At 40.9% G+C, this 21,940-nt stretch overlaps 1 protein-coding gene across 5 annotated transcripts in view; it reads left to right on the top strand.

Annotated features, from left to right (window-relative positions):
- Nucleotides 1-21,940, top strand: part of PRMT9 (protein arginine methyltransferase 9) — a 49,689-nt gene that overhangs the window by 24,254 nt on the left and 3,495 nt on the right. For 3 of the 5 annotated variants that reach the window (XM_063638249.1, XM_055276072.2, XM_055276074.2), the window contains 4 exons: nucleotides 2,695-2,878; nucleotides 6,084-6,798; nucleotides 17,907-18,060; nucleotides 21,731-21,853. In XM_063638249.1, coding sequence (XP_063494319.1) covers nucleotides 2,695-2,878; nucleotides 6,084-6,798; nucleotides 17,907-18,060; nucleotides 21,731-21,853 — 1,176 coding nt within the window. Of the gene's footprint in view, nucleotides 1-2,694; nucleotides 2,879-6,083; nucleotides 6,799-8,214; nucleotides 9,163-17,906; nucleotides 18,061-21,730; nucleotides 21,854-21,940 lie in introns of those variants that run through there. The other 2 variants (XR_008657261.2, XM_063638250.1) reach the window with 2 other exon arrangements.

The following is a 21,940-nucleotide window of genomic DNA, read 5'->3' as shown; positions in this document are numbered from 1 at the left end:
CCTTTCTTTCTTTTCTTTCTTTGACAGTGTCTTGCTCTGTCACCCAGGCTGGAGTGCAGTGGCACCATCTCGGCTCACTGCAGCCTCGACCTCTCGGGTTCAAGCAATCCTCCTGCCTCAGTCCCCCAAGTAGCTGGGACTACAGGCATGTACCACTGTGCCCGGCTAATTTTTGTATTTTTAGTAGAGATGGGGTTTTGCCGTGTTGCCCAGGCTGGTCTTGGACTCTGAGCTCAAGCAATCTGCTGACCTTGGCCTCCGCAAGTGTTAGGATTACAGGCATAGGAGCCACTGTGCCCAGCTCGCTTATTTAAATACAGAGAAAACCACTCCTAAGATTGTTGGGAATATATAGGGTGCCAGGTGCTTTCACTTGTGTTCTTAGGCAGCTCTTATGACATACTGACATACAATTAAAATTATCCTTGTGTTACACAGATGAGGAAATTGTTGCTCACATTAAATAATTTCCCCCCAAATTATTCAGCATGTGAATACAGGGGCAGGAATTCTAACCTTTTCTCTATATCATGAATTCTATCAGGAATTCTGACTTTTCTCTATATCATGCTGCCATTTCAAATTAACAAAATGAGCAATAATCCAAATCTTTAGGTTGTATGTGCATTATGGTGACCAGCCTTCATGGTTTGCCCAGGACTGAAGGGGGTTCTGAGACTTGAGACTTTCTGTTTTGAAACCAAGACAGTCCTAGGAAAAGCAAGAGAAGCTGATCACTCTAGTGTGTGTGTTGGTGAATGGCGTGAGGATGTTCTGTATAAAGAAAGTGCCCAGCCAGGCGAGGTGGCTCACGCCTGTCCTCCCAGCACTTTGGGAGGCCGAGGCAGGTGGATTACCTGAGGTCAGGAGTTCAGGACCAGCCTAGCCAACATGGTGAAACCCTGTCTCTACTAAAAAAATACAAAAAAATTAGCTGGGTGTGTTGGTGGGCGCCTGTAATCCCAGCTACTTGGGAGGCTGAGACAGGAGAATTGCTTGAACCCGGGAGGCGGAGGTTGCATGAGCCGAGATCGCGCCATTGCACTCCAGCCTGAGCAACAAGAGCGAAACTCCGTCTCAAAAAAAAAAAAAAAAAAAAAAGTGCCCAAAGAAATTGGAAAGGTTACATAGAATTCTCTAAAGATCTTTAATAAGTAAGGTTAAATGTTCAAGTACATAAATGTTGTAAGTGAAACCTGTTTGGAGATAGAAGACTTTGTGAGGGTAATTTTAGCCTAAGATTTTTTTTTTTCTTTTTTTTTTTTTTTTGAGACAGAGTTTCGCTCTTGTTGCCTAGGCTGGAGTGCAGTGGTGCGATCTTGGCTCACTGCAGCCTCCACTTTTCGGGTTCAAGTGATTCTCCTGCCTCAGCCTCCTGAGTAGCTGGGATTACAGGTACCCACCACCATGAGCGGCTAATTTTTGTATTTTTAGTAGAGATGGGGTTTCACCACGTTGGCCAGGCTGGTTTCGAACTCTTTTTTTTTTTTTTGAGGTGGACTCTCACTCTGTCGCCCAGGCTGGAATGCAGTGGTGCGATCTTGGCTCACTGCAAGCTCCGCCTCCCGGGTTCACGCCATTCTCCTGCCTCAGCCTCCCGAGTAGCTGGGACTACAGGCACCCACCACCATGCCCGGCTACTTTTTTGTATTTTTAGTAGAGACGGGGTTTCACTGTGTTAGCCAGGATGGCCTCAATCTCCTGGCCTCATGATCCGACAGCCTTGGCCTCCCAAAGTGCTGGGATTACAGGCGTGAGCCACCGTGCCTGGCCCCAAACTCTTGACCTCAATGATCCACCCACCTTGGCCTCCTAAAGTGCTGGGATTACAGGCGTGAGCCACCGTGCCCAGCTAGCCTGAGATTTCTATAATTTAATAGAAGCTTTCCTTTATTATTTGTTACCACATTGTTCTTGAGGAGATCTGGAACTAATTTAACAATTTGGCCTTGCTTACTGAGGCTGAGCTTTCTGAGCTTCAAGAGCATTCCTTACCTGTTACAACTTTCAATAGCAAGTAACACATTTGTAGCTGCCATTTACCCCCGAACTATCCTTTTATTATTTTAAGGCTTTAAAAAATTTTAATTTTTCTTAGCCACGTACACAAATCTTACTAAGGTTTTAATTTCAAAAGTCATGCCTGCCTGTTTAAGACTTTCAAGCAATACAGGATAGAAAGGAAAAAGTCCTAGTATTTTTCTTCCTTTTTAAAATCTCAACCCTTCTTTCCCCAGGTCACTAGTTTGAAGTACATCTTTCCAGACTTTCTTTTCTGTGTACACACACACACACACACACTCTCACTCTCACTCTCTCTCTTACACACACACACTCTCTCCCTACTCCCTCTCTCTCTCTATCCCCCTCCATCCCCCTCTATTTTCTAAACAAAACAATCTCCACTGCTTTGTCACTTAACCTTTGCAACTCAACAATATATTATGGACTTCTTTCCATATCAGCAATATATATCTGCTTCATTCTTTTTAATAATAGCTGCATGGTATTCCAATAAAATAGGTCAGAGCTTCCCAACCAGTGTGCCTTACATGGTTATAGGTGTGCCAAGATACTGAATCCCTAAGGGAGCTGGGCAGGACTAAGAACTCCAGAGATGGAAAATGGTAAGATATTGAGGCAAGTATATATGAAATATATAAAACCCTTCCATTCCTTCTACATTTTTCTCAGGAATTAAAAAGTCTTGCAACTAAAAAGCCTGATAAGATTGGTATTCCTGTTATTAAAGAAGGCATACTAGATGCTATTATGGTTTGGTTTGTGCTCCAGCTTGATGATGAACATAGTTTATCCACAAGTCCTAGTGAGGAAACATGTTGGGAACAGGCTGTCTACCCCGTACAGGACCTTGCAGGTAGGTCTTGTCCATTTTTTTTTTTTTTAAACCTCTTGCTTTAATATTCTAAGTATTCGAGTCAGTGGCAAAAAAAAAAATTACTTTGGATATGAAGTTTTCAGTCAAAGGAGGTTGGTTAAATCTTTCAGAACTTCATTTTTTTCAAAAGAAATTTGAAATAGGTAATATTTGTGGTTAAGAGAGACAAACACAACTCTGTTGCATAGCACTTGGAAAACCTATCATTATTTCTTCAGCTCTGATTTTTCTTTTTCTTTTTTTTTTGAGACAGAGTCTCGCTCTTTCGCCCAGGCTGGACTGCAGTGGCGCGATCTCGGCTCACTGCAAGTTCCGCCTCCCGGGTTCACGCCATTCTCCTGCCTCAGCCTCTCGTGTAGCTGAGACTACAGGCGCCTGCTGCCACGCCCGGCTAATTTTTTGTATTTTTAGTAGAGACGGAGTTTCACCGTGTTAGCAAGGATGGTCTCAATCTCCTGACCTCGTGATCCACCCGCCTCAGCCTCCCAAAGTACTGGGATTACAGGCGTGAGCCACCACGCCCGGCCGATTTTTCTAGTTATCAGTAGATGAAAGAAATCCTGCTCCATTATTTCATGGAAAGTATTGGAAAAGTATTGCTTTTAGTGCAGGAGTTCTTACTCCTTAGAGAAGCCGATAACATCTGTGGAGCCCTGCATCATAAAAATGTACACACTCATATAAGCACAAAATTTTTCAGTTGTAGAGAGTTCATGAATCTGAACTTCCCTAGGGAAGTTCTGTATACAGATTTTTTTTTTGTATGGAAATTTTTTTTACAGTGATTCAATGGGTTTCAGTAAGTTTAAAGTAGTTGAATTATATAGAAAAACTACCCTTTTTAGGCTGGGTATGGTGGCTGACACCTGTAACCCTAGTATTTTGGGAGGCCCAGGTGGGAGGATTGCTTGAGGCCAGGAGTTTAAACCAGCCTGGGCAACATAGCAAGACCTCATTTCTTTTTTTCTGTCTTTTTTTTTTTTGAGACAGAATCTCGCTCTGTTGCCCAGGCTGGAGTGCAGTGGCGCAATCTCAGCTCACTGCAACCTCCGCCTCTTGGGTTCAAGTGAATCTCCTGCCTCAGCCTCTTGAGTATCTGGGACTACAGGTGCATGCTACCATGCCCAGCTAATTTTTTGTATTTTTAGTAGAGACAGGGTTTCACCGTGTTAGCCAGGTTGGTCTCGATCTCCTGACCTCTTGATCCGTCCGCTTCAGCCTCCCAAAGTGCTGGGATTACAGGTGTGAGTCACTGTGCCTGACTGCAAGACCTCGTTTCTGCAAAATGAAAAAATTTAGCTGGGGATGGTGGCAAGTGCTTGTAGTCTCAGCTACTTGGGGCACTGAGGAAGAAGGATCCCTTGAGTCCAGGAGGTTGAGCCTGCAGTGAGCCAAGATTGTAACACTGCACTCCAGCCTGGGCAACAGAGGGACATCCTGACACACACACACACACACACACACACAGAAAAACTCTACCCTTCTTAAACTGGAAGTTAATACATCTATTTCTGTTTAGTTTCTTAATCAAGGATCTAATTTGGCAAGGTCATAAAGGCCTGGCATCAGTATATTGTTGTGGCTAGTATGTTGTTTTTGGAGTCATTTAGGTAGATTTGGATTCCGTTCTTGTCTCTGCTACTTACTCATTCCCTCCTGGCCATCCTTGCCACTTGTTTCTCAGAGCTTTTGTTGTATCATATATAAAAACGGGATGATACCATTTATCTTGCAGCACTGTTTTAGGGATTCTTAAAGATAGTGGGTATAAAATGCCGACCACAGTGACTGGCACTCAGTGAATGACATTTTTTACTTGTGTTTATTCTAGCTCTCTTATACTTGTAGTAACTTAGACAGATGGTCTTTTGTTTTTTAATCCTTCTTAGAGAAAGGACATTTACATGTTTAAGTGTAAGAATAGCAATTTATGGCTGGGCTCAGTGGCTCATGCCTGTAATCCTAGCACTTTGGGATCCTCCTGCTGAGGTAGGAGGATTGCTGGAGTTCAGGAGTTTGAGACCCGCCTGGTCTCTACTAAAAATTTTTAAAAATTCAGGCATGATGGTGAGCGCCTGTAGTCCCAGCTATTCTGGAGGCTGAGGTGGGGAGGATAGCTTGAGCCCTGAGATTGAAGCCACAGTGATTTTCTCACCTAGGCAACAAAGCAAGACACTGTCTCCAAAAAACCCAAAAAAGTGTAACAACTTGTATTGTCAACTGGTTCCAGGGTTAATGAGAAGGAATTGCGATTATACATTTACATTTTAAAATTTTACCACATGTAGGCCAGGCACAGTGGCTAACGCCTGTAATCCCAACACATTGGAAGGCTGAGGCAAGAGGATCACTTGAGCCCAGGAGTTCAAGACCAGCCTGGGTAAAACAGCAAGACCTCATCTCTATTAAAAAAAAAAATAGCTGGGCCTGGTGGCATGCATCCATAGTCCCAGCTACTTGAGAGACTGAGGCAGGAGGATCACTTGAGCCCAGGAGTTGGAGCCTGCAGGGGACCATGTTACGCCACTGCATCCCAGCCTGGGTGACAGAGTGAGATCTTGTCTCAAAAGATAAAACAAAACAAACAAAAGTTTTCCCACATATGAAAGGAGTATGATACGGTCTTTATTGTAGGACTTGGTTCTTCCTTATACTTTGAAGTTCCTAGACATGCAAGAATGTCTAAAATACTTAGTTAACAAATATAACTGATACGATTCTGTTGAATATTACCTTGTTCTTTTGGAAATTTCTCTTAAAGAATGTCCCTTTAAGCTAAAGTGAAGTTTGATATTTATCCCTGAATTTTATCTTTGTTGTTGTTAGCCTTTATTACCAAAGATGATAGAGTCCCCTCCAGTACTCCACCAACATCCCAATTTGGGGATATGGAGAGACCTAGTGATGGCATTAAAAACATTATCATACTGATAGTCTCAGGGTCAATAATGGAGCTCTCAAATGTCTCCATTATGCTACTGGTTAATTGAGTATTCAAATTTCAGTTTTTCCCTAAGTAAATCTGGTAGAGTTTTCCTAGTTTTTTGTATATTAAATGAGTGTTTGTAATCCTTTCTATAGTGATTTAAAGAATGGGGGCTTAGATGGAGGATGGAGATGTTTATGTGATCCTCTGGCTTATAAGTACTCCATATTTTTTTTTCTTTCTTACTATTTAATGAAGACTACTGGATAAAGCCTGGAGACCATGTGATGATGGAAGTGTCTTGTCAAGACTGTTACTTAAGAATCCAGAGTATTAGTGTCTTGGGTTTGGAATGTGAAATGGATGTTGCAAAAAGTTTTACCCAGAATAAAGACTTGTTATCGTTAGGAAATGAGGCTGAACTTTGTAGTGCCCTCGCTAACCTTCAGACCAGTAAACCAGATGCTGTAGAGCAGACATGTGTATTGGAATCTACAGAAATTGCTTTGCTTAACAACATCCCATATCATGAAGGCTTTAAAATGGCAATGAGCAACGTTTTGTCTTCACTGACTCCAGAGAAACTGTATCAGACCATGGATACTCACTGTCAGAATGAGATGAGCTCTGGAACTGGACAGAATAATACTGTACAGAACATCCTTGAACCTTTCTACGTGTTAGATGTGTCTGAAGGCTTCTCTATTCTGCCTATTATTGCTGGCACACTTGGGCAGGTTAAACCATACAGTTCTGTGGAAAAAGACCAGCATCGTATTGCTCTGGACCTCATATCTGAAGCCAATCACTTTCCTAAAGAAACACTTGAGTTTTGGCTGAGACACGTGGAGGATGAATCTGCTATGTTACAAAGGCCAAAATCAGACAAGTTATGGAGCATAATTATATTGGATGTCATTGAGCCATCTGGGCTCATTCAGCAGGAAATAATGGAAAAAGCTGCAATATCCAGGTAAAACAGAAAATAATAACTTTTGGCTTTGTTTTTTTTTTGAGCTCAGATTTTATGTAAATTCCTGAAGTTCTTTAATGGCATAACTGTAAAAATAAGTCAAGATTATTGTATGCTCCTCAAGCATTGCTTTTCAGGACGTGTGACTTCATTTGATGCTAAAATCGTCACGGGTTTGGCCAGTGGGAGGTCCTTTAAACTAGTTCCTATGTCTTTTTGACACGTTCCCATAATTCTTTGAGCATCTTCTTACTTGGGTGCAACCAGATGTTTTATTTTCATCTTGAATTTTTCTCAACCCCAGCCTTAGGATTAGTCTTTCTCCAAGGGACTCTGGTTCCTTTTGGTTCCTTTTAGTGGAGAACTATATTTTGAAACCAAGATATATATACAAGATATATATATATATTTTATTTATTTATTTATTTATTTTATTTATTATTATTTTTTAAGACAGAGTTTCACTCTTGCTGCCCAGGCTGGAGTGCAATGGCTCACTACAACCTCTGCCTCCTGGGTTCAAGCGATTCTCCTGCGTCAGCTTCCCAAGTAGCTAGGGCACGCCCCACCAGCTAATTTTGTATTTTTAGTAGAGATGGGGTTTCACCATGTTGGTCAGGCTGGTCTTGAATGCCTGACCTCAAGCGATCCATCCCCCTTGACCTCCCAAAGTGCTGGGATTATAGGCATGAGCCACCACGCCCTGCTGAAACCAAGATCTTAATGATAGGTCTGTATGCTTATTGTTACTGGTCATTGCTTTTAGGCTCTCTGAGTTGAAAAAGCTAGGAAGAGGATGTGTGTGTTTTTGTGTGCATGTACACACGCATGGATCCATATATACGTGCACAATCATACACATACAGGTATTTTTAATTTATATAAAATCATGAGTGAATACTGATACCTTCAGTTCTAATCCACTATCACATGGTACATTATAGTGTTCCCTTTTTTCATATTTATATTCTTTCTCCAGCAGTAAAAGCCTGGCTCTAACATGAATATACTTACTCATTTGCTCATAGGGAGAATCCACATAACATTGTTTCAAACTTGCTAACACACACTAGTCTGGAAAGCAAAACTACCAACGAGAGTTCAGTATTATAGTTTTTTTTGTTTTGTTTTTTCGTTTTTTTTTTTTAGACACGGGGTAGGGTAGAATGGGGTTGGGTGGGATGGGGTGAGGTTAGGGTGGGGTTGTGGTGTTTCTCACTATGCTGCCCAGGCTGGTCTTGAACTCCTGGGCTCAAGTGATTTTTCCACTTCAGCCTCCTGAGTAGCTAGGGTTATAGGCATGTGCCACTGCTTATAGGTTCATAGGTTTTAAAATATACATACTGATGAAATCCTATGTGTACAATTAGGTAAGTTTTGATAATTGAGTGATTTTTTTTTTTTTTTTTTTTTGAGATGGAGTGTCACCCTGTCGCCAGGCTGGAGTGCAGCGGCGTGATCTCGGCTAATTGAGTGATTTTTATCAAAAAGTTTGTTTTTGAAATTGCCTTCATAACAATACATTGATTAGAAGAAATAGCAGTGGCAAAGGTGGTTTTATTTTTTATTTTTTGGTAAATAGCCAGAAATTTTGTGGAAGCCTTTTTATAATGTCATTATTCAAATTTGGTAAGTTCAGTTTTTTTTAATTAATTAAATTAGAAAGTAAAGAAATTGGTTAAATTAGTACCAAAGATGTATTTCAGGCATGTTTTTTTTTTTTTTTTTTTCCGAGACGGAGTCTTTCTTTGTCCCCCAGGCTGGAGCATGCAGTGGCGTGATCTCGGCTCACTGCAAGCTCTGCCTCCCGGGTTCACGCCATTCTCCTGCCTCAGCCTCCCGAGTAGCTGGGACTACAGGCGCCCGCCAACACGCCCAGCTAATTTTTTGTATTTTTAGTAGAGACGGGGTTTCACCGTGTTAGCCAGGATGGTCTCGATCTCCTGACCTCGTGATCTGCCCGCCTCGGCCTCCCAAAGTGCTGGGATTACAGGCTTGAGCCACCGCGCCCGGCCTGGACATGTTTTGAATAATGGACCATTTTGGGGATCTTTTTTGTTTTTGTGGTTGCAGTGTGACTGTTGAGAATGATGACACATGAATTTGCAAATTCTTCTATGTGTGCCAAAAAATTCAGTATAATTACTTTATAGCCACAATTTTATTAAAAATTGTTTTGAAATTATGATAAAATATGCCTACAATTTACTCTTAGTCATTTTTCACTTCATTAGTGTGAAGTATATTCACCTTGTTACGTAAATTATCTCCAGAGCTCTTTCATATTGTAAAACACTCTATACTGAATAAAGGACAATTTCCCATACTCCCCTCCCACCCTGGGTCCTGGCATCCAGCAATCTACTTTCTGTTTCTATGAGTTTAACTAACTCTTGAGACCTCAAACAAGTGAAATCATACAGTATTTATTTTTCCTTTTCTGACTGGGTTGTTTCACTTAGCATAATGTCTTCAGGGTTCATCCATGTTGTAGTATGTGTCAGAATTTCCTAATGATTAGTGATGTTGAGCATCTTTTCATACACCTTTTGACCATTTGTACATATTTTGGAGAAATATCTATTCAAGTCTTGCCCATTTTTTAACTGGGTTATTTTGTTACTGAGTTGTAGGAGTTCTTTCTGTATTCTGGATACTAACCCCTTATTTCATATATGATTTGTAAATATTTTTTTCCCCACTTCATAGGTTGCCTTTTCACTCTTTTGATCTTTTCCTTTGATGTGAAAAAGTTTTAAAGTTTGATTTAGTCCTATTTGTCTACTTTTGCTTTGGTTGCAAAACAGCTTTTGATATCATATCAAGAAAATCATTGCTGAATCCAATGTCCTCAAGCTTTTCTCCTATATTGTCTTTCAGAAGTTTTATAGTTTAAGGTCTTATATTTAGTTGTTTAATCCATTTTGAGTTAATTTTTGTATATGGTGTATATAAAAGTATACATGTTTTTGTATATTTTGGAAAACATATTTCGGATATGTTTTCTGAGCATAATTTGTGGGTTTATTTATATGGGCTCTTGTTTCTTTCTTCCTTTTTTTTTTTTTTTTTGAGATGGAGTCTCACTCTTTCGCCCAGGCCAGACTGCAGTGGCGCTATCTTGGCTCACTGCAAGCTCCACCTCCCGGGTTCAGGGGGATTCTCCTGCCTCAGCCTCCCGAGTAGCTGGGACTACAGGTGCATGCCACCACAGCTGGCTAATTTTTTGTATTTTTAATAGAGACGGGGTTTCAGTGTGTTAGCCAGGATGGTCTCGATCTCCTGACCTTGTGATCCGCCCGCCTTGGCCTCCCAAAGTGCTAGGATTACAGGCATGAGCCACCGTGCCTGCCCTGGGCTCTTGTTTCTAATTCTATTGGTCTGTATGTCTGTCTTTATACCAGTACCATACCACAGTCTTGATTGTAGTTTGTTTAAGGTCAGGAAGTGTGAGGCCTCCAACTTTGTTCTTTTTCAAGACTGTCTTGGCGGTTTAGAGTTCTCTGAGATTCTATATAAATTTTAGGGTAAGTTTTTCTGTTTCTACAAAAAACACTCTTGAGGTTTTGATACGGATTGCAGGTGTTCCAATCCATGAACACAGTGTGCCTTTCCATTCATCTTTGTCTTTAAATTTTTTTTTTAAGCAATGTTTTGTAGTTTTCAGTGTAAATATAAGTCTTTTGCCTAAGTATTCTTAGGTAGGTTTATTCCTAAGTATTTTATTTTTTAGATGCTATTATAAATGGATTTTCTTAATTTTCTATTTAGCTTAGCCTTTGTTAGTACATGCAAATGCAGCTGATTTTTGCATGTTTATTTTGTATCCCATAATTTTGCTGAAGTCATTTATGAGTTGTAACAGGTTTTTGTTGTTGTTTTTCTTTAGAGTTTTCTATATATGACATATCATCTATGAATAGAGATAATTATACTTATTCCTTTCCAATTTGGATACATTATTTTTTTCTTGTTTAATTTCTTTGGTGAGGATTTCCAGTACTGTGTTGAACAGAAGTGGAAAGAGTGGGTATCTTTCCCTTGTACCTGATCTTAGGAGAAAAGCTGTCAGTCTTTAAGTGTGGTGATGTTAACATGATAGTTGTGGGCTTTTCATATATGGCTTTTATTATGTTGAGGTAGTTTCCTTCTATTCCTAGTTTGTTGAATGCTTTTATAATGAAAGTGTGATTTTTGTCAAATGCTTTTTCTGCGTCCATTGAGATGATCATGTGGTCTTCATTCTGTTAATGTGATGTATTGTAGTAATTGGGCTCCTGCCTTGGCTTCCCAGAGTGTTGGGATTACAGGTGTGAGCCACTGTGCCTGGCCTGCAGTTGTTTTTAAATGTTCATTCTTGCTGGATGCGGTGGCTCATGCTTGTAATGCCAGCACTTCGGGAGGCCAAGGCGGGCGGATCACTTGAGGTCTGGAGTTTGAGACCAGCCTGACCAACATGGAGAAATCCCGTTGCTACTAAAAATAAAAAAAAAGTAGCCAAGCGTGGTGGCACATGCCTGTAATCCCAGCTACTTGGGAGGCTGAGGCAGGAGAATCACTTGAACCCGGGAGGCGGAGGTTGCTGTTAGCTGAGATCGCACCATTGCACTCCAGCTCTGGGCAACAAGAGTGAAACTCCGTCTCAAAAAAAAAAATGTTCATTCTTAAGTTCTGTTACTCATGCTAGTTTAAAATACAGACGAAAGCTTGAAGGTTTGGTAAGCTCTTTCGTTTTTTGTTTTTTTAAAAAACCACAGCTATGGTGAGTGTCTCCTCCAAAGCTCATGTGTTGGAAAGTTAATCCTCAGTGCAACAGTGTTGAGAGGTATGATATTTAAGGGGGGATGAGTGAATTAAGGCCATTATCATGGGAGTGGGTTTTTTATACAGGATGAGGTCAGCCCTCTTTCCCTTTCTCTCTCTCTCCCTCTTCTCTCTCTCTCTCTCTCTGCCCTCTGCCATGAACAGTCAGCCAAATAAGTTTCTGTTCTTTATAAATTACCCAGTCTGTTGTGGTTTGTTAGACTTTTGAGTTACAATGTTATTTTTTTCATTGCTGAAGGCATGGATGGTTCTGAAGTATCATTTAGCTTTGCAAAAGATTTCTGAGGAGTCTAGCAGTTGCAGTAATGTAAGTAACAACAGAACACTCAATGTTAGTAAAGACAAGCAGAGTTTCAAGGCAATGGTCATTTTATCTGAACATAGCTAAGATCTGACACTATCTTTTAGCCCCCAACCTAAGGGCAGGGAGGGGGCCTTAGTCACCATTCATCTCATTCACATACAGAAGTTGAGTTGCAAGGATAGTAACAGAGAAAAAAAAATTGCAAGCATAGATAACAGAGAACTAAACTGATTATCATTTAGTTGACAGTGTCAGATCCCACAGGTTGAGGGCTCAGTTCCAGACTGCCCCCTACTTCAGATGCCAGTTACAAGTATGTCACTTGTACTTCTTACAGGCTGTAAATTGGAAGTTCCTGAGACCACCTCTTCAAGTTCCATTACTTTGCTAGAGTGGTTCACAGAACTCAGGGAAACACTTTACTTATGTTTGCCCATTTCATTTATTATGAAGGATATTACAAAGGATACAGATGAAGAGCCAGATGAAGAGATGCATAGAGTAAGCATGCGGGAAGTGGCACAGGGCTTCCATGCCCTCTCTGGGCACCCTCTGGGAATCTCTATGTGTTCAGCTACCTGGAAGCTCTCTGAACCTTGTCTTTCTGGGTTTTTATGGAAACTTTGTTATGTAGGCATGACTGATTACATCATTGGCTATTAGTGATCAACTCAACCTTCAGTGTGGCTCCTCTCTCTGGAGGCTAGTGGGTTGGATGGAAAGTCCCAATCCTCTAATTTTGCCATGGTCTTTTAGCCCCCAACCTAGGGCTAGGTAGGGGCCCTTAGTCATCATTTATCTATTAGCATACAGAAGATACTCTTACCATTCTGTAGGTTCCAAGGGTGTTAGGAGTTCTGGGGCAGGAAACAAGATGAAGACCAGATATATATGTATCTTATTATAATCACAATATCATATTTGCCCTATGTATACTTTATATTCGGCTATTCCTGAGTTGTATCCTTTGTAATAAATCCGTAAATATAAGTAAAGTGTTTTTCTGAGTTCTGTGAGCCATTCTGGCAAATTATTGAACTCAAAGAGGACGTTGTGGGAACCCTTGATTTGTTACAGCCTGATGGGTTCTTCTTACCCACTGCCCAGAAAAGCCAATACAGTGAGAACAGCAGGAGTTGCAGTAGGGAAAGTTTAGGTGGCCTCATGCCTGTAATCCCAGCACTTTGGGAGGCTGTGGTGGGTGGATCACTTGAGGTCAGGAGTTTGAGACCAGCCTGGCCAACATGGTGAAACCCAGTCTCTACTAGAAATACAAAAATTAGCTGGGAATGGTGATGTATGCCTGTAATCCCAGCTGCTCAGGAGGCTGAGGCAGAAGAATTGCCTGAATTTGGGAGGCAGAGGTTGCAGTGAGCTGAGATTGCACCACTGCACTCCAGCCTGGGGAACAGAGTGACTCTGTCTCAAAAAAAAAAAAAAAAAAAAAGAAAAGAGTGTAATTATCACAAGGCAGCCAAGTGGAAGAATGGGAGATGTTTTTCAAATCCACCTCCCTGAGAACTCAGAGGCTAGTTTTAAAGGATAATTTGGTGGACTGGTGGCTAGGGAATGGATACTGCTGATTGGTTGGGGATGAAATCATAGGGATGTCAAAAACGGTCTTCCTGCGCTGAGTCAACTTTCTGGGTGGGAGTCATAGAAGCAGTTGAGTCTGAAAAATGTCTCAAAGACCAATCTTAGGTTTTACAATACTGATGTTATCTATAGGAGCAATTGGGGCAGTTACACATCTTGTGACCTCTGGCTCCATGATTCCTGAGCAGTAGGGCATTATAGAAAAGCAAGCTAGGGTACAATGACTGGGTATCATTTTGGCAGAATTCAGGGTCCTCCCATAATCCTAACCTTGTGGCCTTTCCTTAGTTTTACAGTGGCCGTTTTGGTCCCTGAACAAGCAAGGAGGGGGTTCATTTCAGGAAGGGGCTATTATCATCCTTGCTTTAAACTATAAACTAAAATTCCTCCCATAGTTAGCTTACCCTATGCCTGGGTCAGTCAGTTTGTGAGGTTAGAAGCAAAATGGGGAGCTATGTTAGATTTATTTCACTGCCGTAATTTTTGCAAAGGTGGTTTCAGATTTATAGATGGCCAAAAGTACTGAAAGTCCAGGACCTACAATTGGCATCAGAACTGGGGGCATTCATGTGGGACTGAGCTCTTATAGCACCTGATGCTAACTCCAGGTAGTGTCCGAATTTATTTGAATTGTAGTACACTCAGAAGGTGTCTGAGAATTTTTCTGGGGTGGGAACCTCCTCCCTGCACGCCGCCCCCGCCCACCACCACTTCGTGTCAGAAGTTTTATTTTTATTTTTTTTAGACAGGCTCTTACTCTGTCACCCAGGCTGGAGTGCAGTGGCATGATCATGGCTCACTGCAGCCTTGACTTCCTGGGCTCAACCTATGTTTTATAAATAGAAACGGTTCCTAAGACTACGTAAGTGACTCACATGGTATCGTTCTCCAACTCTCTTTCTCCCATAGATTACATAGCTGTAAGGTTAGCTTTTATTAACCTGTGTGCCTTTTTAGCTTGCTAATTTCATAGAATGATACCTCTTGTGGCTATTGGGGGAGTGGAGGGTTGTTAGTCAAGCAACATAAAGTTCTGTGGCTAGTCTCTCCTTTCAGAGACCTTTGTGATCTTGAAGAAAATTAGATCTGATTTTCACTTAAATGGATCACAGTTAGCAGATAACTTCAATTGTTCAGATAATAACATGAGTTTTCAGGATTAAACTTGATCCTTTTGAGGAAAAAAGATTTTTCCAGTGATTTGGGAAGACATAAAATTTTAGCCAGTTTGGTAAAGGCATAGATTGGAATTTGGTTAAGAGCTGTGCAATTTTATTAAGAGGTGTGAAATTTCACTAACTGTGGAGACTGAATTTCTACCAGACTACCTAATATGACAAAAAGTTGATAGGAAAGGAATAGCAACAATGAGTAAAGCACTGGGGTCAGGGTGGAGTCCATTTTTAGGCTAATTTATGAATATAGGATTTATTACAACTCAGAAGGATCATGTCGTTATATTTCCTGGGTGAAGAGAGATTATCCTGGTTCAGGATCATGACATCCTTATCAGTCTGGAGCCATTACACTTACGAGTCATCTCTAACTTTCCTTGCTGGATCTGTGCTCCTCACATCATGGCTGGGGATATGGCTTCCTGTTAGCTTGTCTTTAGGAGAGAGTGAGCTGTTACAAGAGCAGACTGTTTCCTTATTAACTTTTCCTCAAATGTATTGTTTTGAAAATTTTCAAACTTAGGAAAAATTGCAAGAATAATAACAGAGAACACTAGATTATTGTTTAGGTTACTGAACCATTTGATAGTTGATTGTTGGCATCATAAACTTCATCTTTTCTTTAGTATTTAGCATGTGTTTCCTAAGAACAAATGTTTTCCCCTACATATCACAATAAAATTATCACTCAGGGTATTTCACGTTGATAAAACACTATTATTAATATATAGTGCATATTGAAATTTTCCATTACCCCAGTAATATTCTTCATTGCTTTACTTCCCAGTCTAGCTCTAATCAAGAGTCTTACATTGCATTTAGTTGCCATGTCTTGTCATTATAATTTAATTGTCTTTGCTTTAGATATCTTTAAGTGGTTATAAAAGTGAGATAATCAGTTTAGTAAGAGACCGGAGAATTAATTTAAATCTAATTCAAGAGCAGTAGTGCCAAAGTAGTTTTGAGGAATGGGGTGTTTTATAGCTTAGCCTGTCTAGGTTTTAATGATCTATTTAGGGAGACTACATAGTATATAATTTTGGAAATGTATATGAATTACTTTTTAGGATATGAACAAATGTGTTGGTGAAATGTTTAGTTCTGTATTTTTATAAGTGGATTCTTACTCTAACTTAGGAGTAAAAACATACTGTGAAATATACATATGATAATATAAAGTTCACCTGCCTAGTATCCTGTTCTAGAAATTCAAGTAGGAACAAGCTTGGAATATTCAGTAAAAATGTAGATTTGACATTTGATTGTAAATGTGGCAAATGAAAATAATTACTTGGTTTAAAGTCTCCTCCACCTCTATTTTACTGGATGTCAGTAGGTGGCCCACCCACCCTTCTCTCCCTTCCCACATAGCACATAGCTCAGGTGTGAGGAAACAAGACTACATAGGTAGGTGTGGAAGCTGCCTTGACTTAAGAGCCCTTAGCTTCCTATAGCAACTCTTCTCCCATGGGCATAGCTTCCACGGCCTAGCAATATGAACACCTGGTTACACTCTCAGGGAAGCCCACATGTGGTATGGGTTCCCATCAGGCATTTATCCTTTGTTCGTAGTTCTCTCCATCTACATATAGTCTACCTATTAAGAGGCATTCTTTTTTTTTTTTTTAACCATAAGCAATGTTCCTGATAAACACAGCTGACATTCTATTCTTATAAGATTTTCAGGGAAAGAGAAGGTAAACCCAAGGTCAACTGTAGGAAGAGAAAGGATTTTATTAACCCTTGACTCTCTCTCCTCCAGTATTAGAGTATTTGGACTTTTTTTTTTTTAATTTTGCATTTGGAGTGTTTAACCTTTTATTTTGAAATAATTTTTAAGCCTTTGGAGAAGTTAAAGAATAATACAAAGAACTTACCATATACCTTACACTCAGATTCACAAACTATTACTATTTTGCCACATCTGCTAAATTGTTCAGGAAAAAACATTTCAGGCTCTTTCCCTGAACCATAGATACAATGTGTCTTTACTCCTAATACCCTGGAATGCATAGGACATTCACTGATAGAATCAGTGTACAATTATTAAAATCAGGAAATTTACAGGGACACAATACTGTTATCTAAACTACAAATCTTATCCAGATTTCACCAGTTGTCACAATAGTGTCCTTGGTAGCTTTTTTGTTCCTGGTCTGGAATCCAATCCAGGATCATATATTCCATTTAGTTTTCATGTCTCTAGTGGTGCAATCACTGCTCACTGCAATGTGGACCTCCTGGGCTCAAGCGATCCTCCCACCTCAGCTTCTTGAGTAGCTGGGACTACAGGTGTGCACCACCACACTTGGTTAGTTTATTTATTTGTAGAGATGGGTTCTTGCTATGTTGCCCAGGCAGGGGTTGAAGTCCTGGGCTCAAGCAGTCCTCTCACCTTGGCCTCCCGAAGTGCTGGGATTATAGGCATCAGCCACCGTGCCCAGCCTGTCCCATTGTTTTTGATGTTAATACAATCCCATGGTTTAAGTTGTATCTACACATTTCTCCATTCAGTAAGTTACTGTTTCCCCCTTTGTGATAAGTCATTTGTGGGGGTGATACTTTGAGACTGTAAAAGGATATTTTCCTAATCAAACTTTGACCTACTAGTTTTAGCATCCATTGATGACTTTCCTGAATCTAAAGATGTATGTCCATTTAAATAGCTAACTTGTCATTTTTCTCTTTCACTGATCAGTAGTTACTTTGACTTGGGAAATTATTTCTAGTGGTTTACTATTCTGAAATACCAGCCATGAATAACAGAAAGTCTATTAGACTGTTATGTAATCTGTAGCTCTTTACTGATTTATCATGATTCTTAATTACTGATGTTTATACAGTGTAGGGGATTACAAAGGGTTTGTTTTTGGTTTTATGTTTTTTTGAGACAAAGTCTCACTCTGTCACCCAGGCTATAGTGCAGTGGTGGGTGGCTCACTGCAACTGCTACCTCTTGGATTCAAGCAGTCCTCCTGCCTCAGCCTCCCAAGTAGCTGGGACTACAGGTGCATGCCACCTGTAGATGTCGTTGGCTAGTTTTTGTATTTTTTGTAGAGATGAGGTTTTGCCATGTTGCCCAGGCTGGTCTTGAACTCTTCGGCTTAAGTGATCCACCCACCTTGGCCTCCCAAAGTGCTAGGATTACAGGCGTTAGCCACTGTGGCCCTGCCCCAAAAGCTTTTTAAAATATGTACTTTTTTCCTTAGGTGTTTACTACAATCTGGAGGCAAGATCTTTCCTCAGTATGTGCTGATGTTTGGGTTGCTTGTGGAATCACAGACACTCCTAGAGGAAAATGCTGTTCAAGGAACAGAACGTACTCTTGGATTAAATATAGCACCTTTTATTAACCAGTTTCAGGTAAGTGTCTAGAGGAGAAGTTCAACCAGGATGCTGTTGAACCTTTGCTCTCTCTTTAGTCACTGTTTAATCTAGCTAAACACAGTGACTAAAATTTAGCTGGATTAATCACAGTGACTAAGAGCACTTAGATTTTTACCTATAATAAGTTCCTAGAACAAAGGAACTTATTATAGGTAAAAATCAACCTAGAGGTTATAATAACCAAGGAATTTTGTCATGACTGCTGATAAAAGTTTATAGATATTTGGTCAGGTGTGGTGGCTCATGCCTGTAATCCCAGCACTTTGTGAGGCCCAGGCGGCTGGATCACTTGAGGTCAGGCGTTCAAGAGCAGCCTGGCCAACATGGTAAAATCCCACCTTTACTAAAAATACAAAAAAATTAGCCAGGTGTGGTTGTGCGTGCCTGCAATCCCAGCTACTTTGGAGACTGAGGTGGGAGAATCGCTTGAACTCAGGAGGCAGGAGTTGCAGTGAGCCGAGATTGTGCCACTGCACTCCAGTCTGGATGACAGAGCAAGACTGCATCTCAAAAAAAAAAAAAAGGTTTTTAGATACTCCTCCGAATCACTGTCATAAATGGAAGGGTCCTAGGTTTTAATCTTATGAAAAAGAGTGGTCTTTGTCCAAAAAAGATCTGTGTTCTAAACTTGAACCCTTACATTGAGACCTCAGGCTGGCAGCTGATAAGTATCAGAAGCTAATGCTCAGATTCTAGGAAATCAGACGGCAGAGAGCAGGAATGCAGGAGCCTAGGAAAACAGAGCTGAAGGAAAAAGGGGTTAGCCTCTGTTTAGGAACTAAGGAGTCAAGATTTAGAAATGGGCTGGGCATGGTGGCTCACACCTGTAGTCCTGGCACTTTGAGAGGCAAAGGTGGGGCGGATTGCTCGAGCTCACAAGTTCGAGACGAGCCTGGGCAACATGGGGAAACCCCATCTCTACAAAAACAAAAATTATCTGGGTGTGGTGGTGCATGCCTGTAGTCCCAGCTACTTGGGAGGCTGAGGTAGGAGAATTGCTTGAGCCTGGGAGGTGGAGGTTGCGGAGAGCTGAAATCACGACACTGCACTCCAGCCTGGGTGATAGAGTAACAAATGTTTACTGAATGTCTACTACATGTACATTTAGATTTGGGGAATAGGGCTATGAAATAAAGAGAGAAGTTCCTGCAGTCATGGATTTAGCATTTACATTGGAAGAGACAATAAACAAGTAAAAAGACTGCTAGGATAGATGGCGAGAAGTGCTGTGGACATAAAGCAGGTTAAGGGAGTGTGGAGTATGGGATATACTATTTTATATAGGTTACACCTAAGGAAAGGACTCATGGGTAAGTGATAAACAGAGGCCTGAAAGAAGGAAGCAAATCACACAAATCAAAGGATCAGCAAGTGTAAATAGCTAGAGGCAAGATCATGATTGGAGTATCAAAAACAGCAAGAAGCAACCAAGAGGGAGAGTGATGAGAGATGCAGTCAGAGTATTAGGGGACAGATGCTGACCTTCTGGCCATTTGTAAGGACTTTGGCTTTTGCTCTGAAAGGGGTAGGAAACAACCGGAGGGTATTGAACAGAGGCTTGACATGATGTGACTTATGTTTTGAAGGGATTGCTATGGTTGCTGTGTTAGGAATAAAACACTGGTGAGACCAGGCAAAGGCATGAAATTATTGTAGTAATCCAGGTGAGAGGTGTCAGTGGCTTTAGTGGTAGCAGTGAAAGTGGTGCAAAAATGGTGAGATCCTTGATATATTTTAAAGGTAGGGCTGGTGCGGTGGCTCATGCCTGAATTCCCAGCACTTTGGGAGGCCAAAGTGGGAGGATTGCTTGGACCCAGGAGTTCAAGACCAGCCTGGGCAACAAAGTGAGACACTCTCTCTACAAAAATTAGCTAGGCATGGTGGTGTGCCCCTCTAGTCCCAGCTACTCAGGAGGCTGGGGTGGGAGGACTGCTTGAGCCCAAGAGGTTGAGGCTGCTGTGAGCCAAGGTTGTGCCACTGCACTGCAGTCTGGGCAACAGCAAGACTGACCCTGTCTCTAAAAATAAATAAAGGTAGAATTTTCGATAAGTTGGATGTGGGCTATGAAAGAGGACTCCTTTTTTTTTTAGGTGAAAGCACCTGGAAGAATAGTTTCCATACTGATAATGGGGAAAATAGGATCAGGCTTTGTGTGTAGCTGTGGTCACTGAGCAATTGGGTAAGAATTCAGAGAAAGCTCTGGGCTGAAGATTTAAATTTGGCAGTTAGCAGCATGTAGCTGGTATTTAAGGCCATAAGACTGGATGAAATAGCTTGGGGGCATGTAGATAAAGAGGGCTGGGAACTGAACTCTAGAGAACTCAAAGTTATGAGCTTGGTTTGGTTGGTTATATAGAAGGAACTGGCAAAGATGACAGGAGGGCCGGGCATGGTGGCTCATGCCTATAATCCTAGCACTTTGGGAGGCCAAGGAGGGCAGATTGCTTGAGTCCAGGAGTTCGAGACCAACCTGGACAACATGGCAGAAACCCATCTCTACAAAAAATACAAATATTAGCCAAGTGTGGTGGTGGGCACCTGTAGTCCTAGCTACTTGGGAGGCTGAGGTGGGAGGATCACTTGAGCCCAGGAAGCAGAGGTTGCAGTGAGCTGTGATCATACCACTGCACTCCAGCCTGGGGAACAGAGTGAGACCCTGTCTAAAAAAAAAAAAAAGGAGTGGACCAGTTAGTGTGAGAAATAAAAGTGGAGGCCGACTATGAGGTATGGGTTCAGCAGTGTGGGGATTAGGAGGCAGGTGATAAGAGGTGACGTGAGAATCTAAGGCTTCTTCTGGTTTGATGTAAAAATAGGAACAAAAAGCATAGCAAGGAGTCTTAGAAATGGTGTGGGGTTACTGTTGAGTTTTTATGGGGAAGAAAGGCTGGATGCTTTCAAGGATGCCCAAGGAGAGGTGAATGTATCTGTGTCCTGTTTCGCCTTATACAAGGAAAAGTGGTTTTTAAATGACAGTTTCCTTTGTTTCAAATGAAGATGAGGCTAAAAATTATTAGCATTAATAGTAGCATTCAATTGCTACTAAACTTGATAGAACACTTAATAGTGATTCTCAACTTTGTACATTGGAAACATCTGGGGATCCTAACTCCAGATGGTTTGGGGTGTGGCCTGAACAGCTGGGCTTTTAAAAAGCTCCCCAGGTGATTTTAATTTGCAGCCAAGATTGAGAACCACTGCCTTCTAGAAATAAACTTATTTTCCAAATGAAATCAACTATTGTTTGATTGAATCTGGCATCATTTCCGAAACAATTCAATTAGTGTTGTACCATTATTTCATAAACAAATCCTTGGGTTAAAAATTTTAGAGCTGTTTGGCTTAAGAAAAAATTTAATCTGCTCTCATCCAAATGAAAGATCTACAGGTAATGGAAACCAGAGCAAATTATCTAACCTGAGTAAATCTTGGTTTGTTCATTCTTTTTGTACTGGAACAATGAAAGTTCTAATGAAAGCCAGCCTTAGCTTGATGTGGTAATACAAAGGAGGTAATGTAAAAAGTATTCTATCATACTGAGTCAAGTACAAAGCAATCCCTGACCACAAAAGGAATGTGTAAAAATGAAAAACTTGAGCCCTGACCACAAAAAGAAAAAGTGAAAGTGAAAAATTTATACTTTCTCTAGGTACCTATACGTGTATTTTTGGACCTATCCTCATTGCCCTGTATACCTTTAAGCAAGCCAGTGGAACTCTTAAGACTAGATTTAATGACTCCATATTTGAACACTTCTAACAGAGAAGTAAAGGTAAGGACAACATGCAAAATGATTTCGTTTGTTATTGTTTAGAATAATTATCTTAAATTAGGTAATACTTTCATACATAGTTTTAGC

Source organism: Symphalangus syndactylus, chromosome 4 (genome assembly GCF_028878055.3).
Source record: "Symphalangus syndactylus isolate Jambi chromosome 4, NHGRI_mSymSyn1-v2.1_pri, whole genome shotgun sequence".
NCBI lineage: Eukaryota > Metazoa > Chordata > Mammalia > Primates > Hylobatidae > Symphalangus > Symphalangus syndactylus.
The sequence above is the reverse complement of the archived record's forward strand: the minus strand, read 5'-3'. Positions and strand labels throughout refer to the sequence as shown.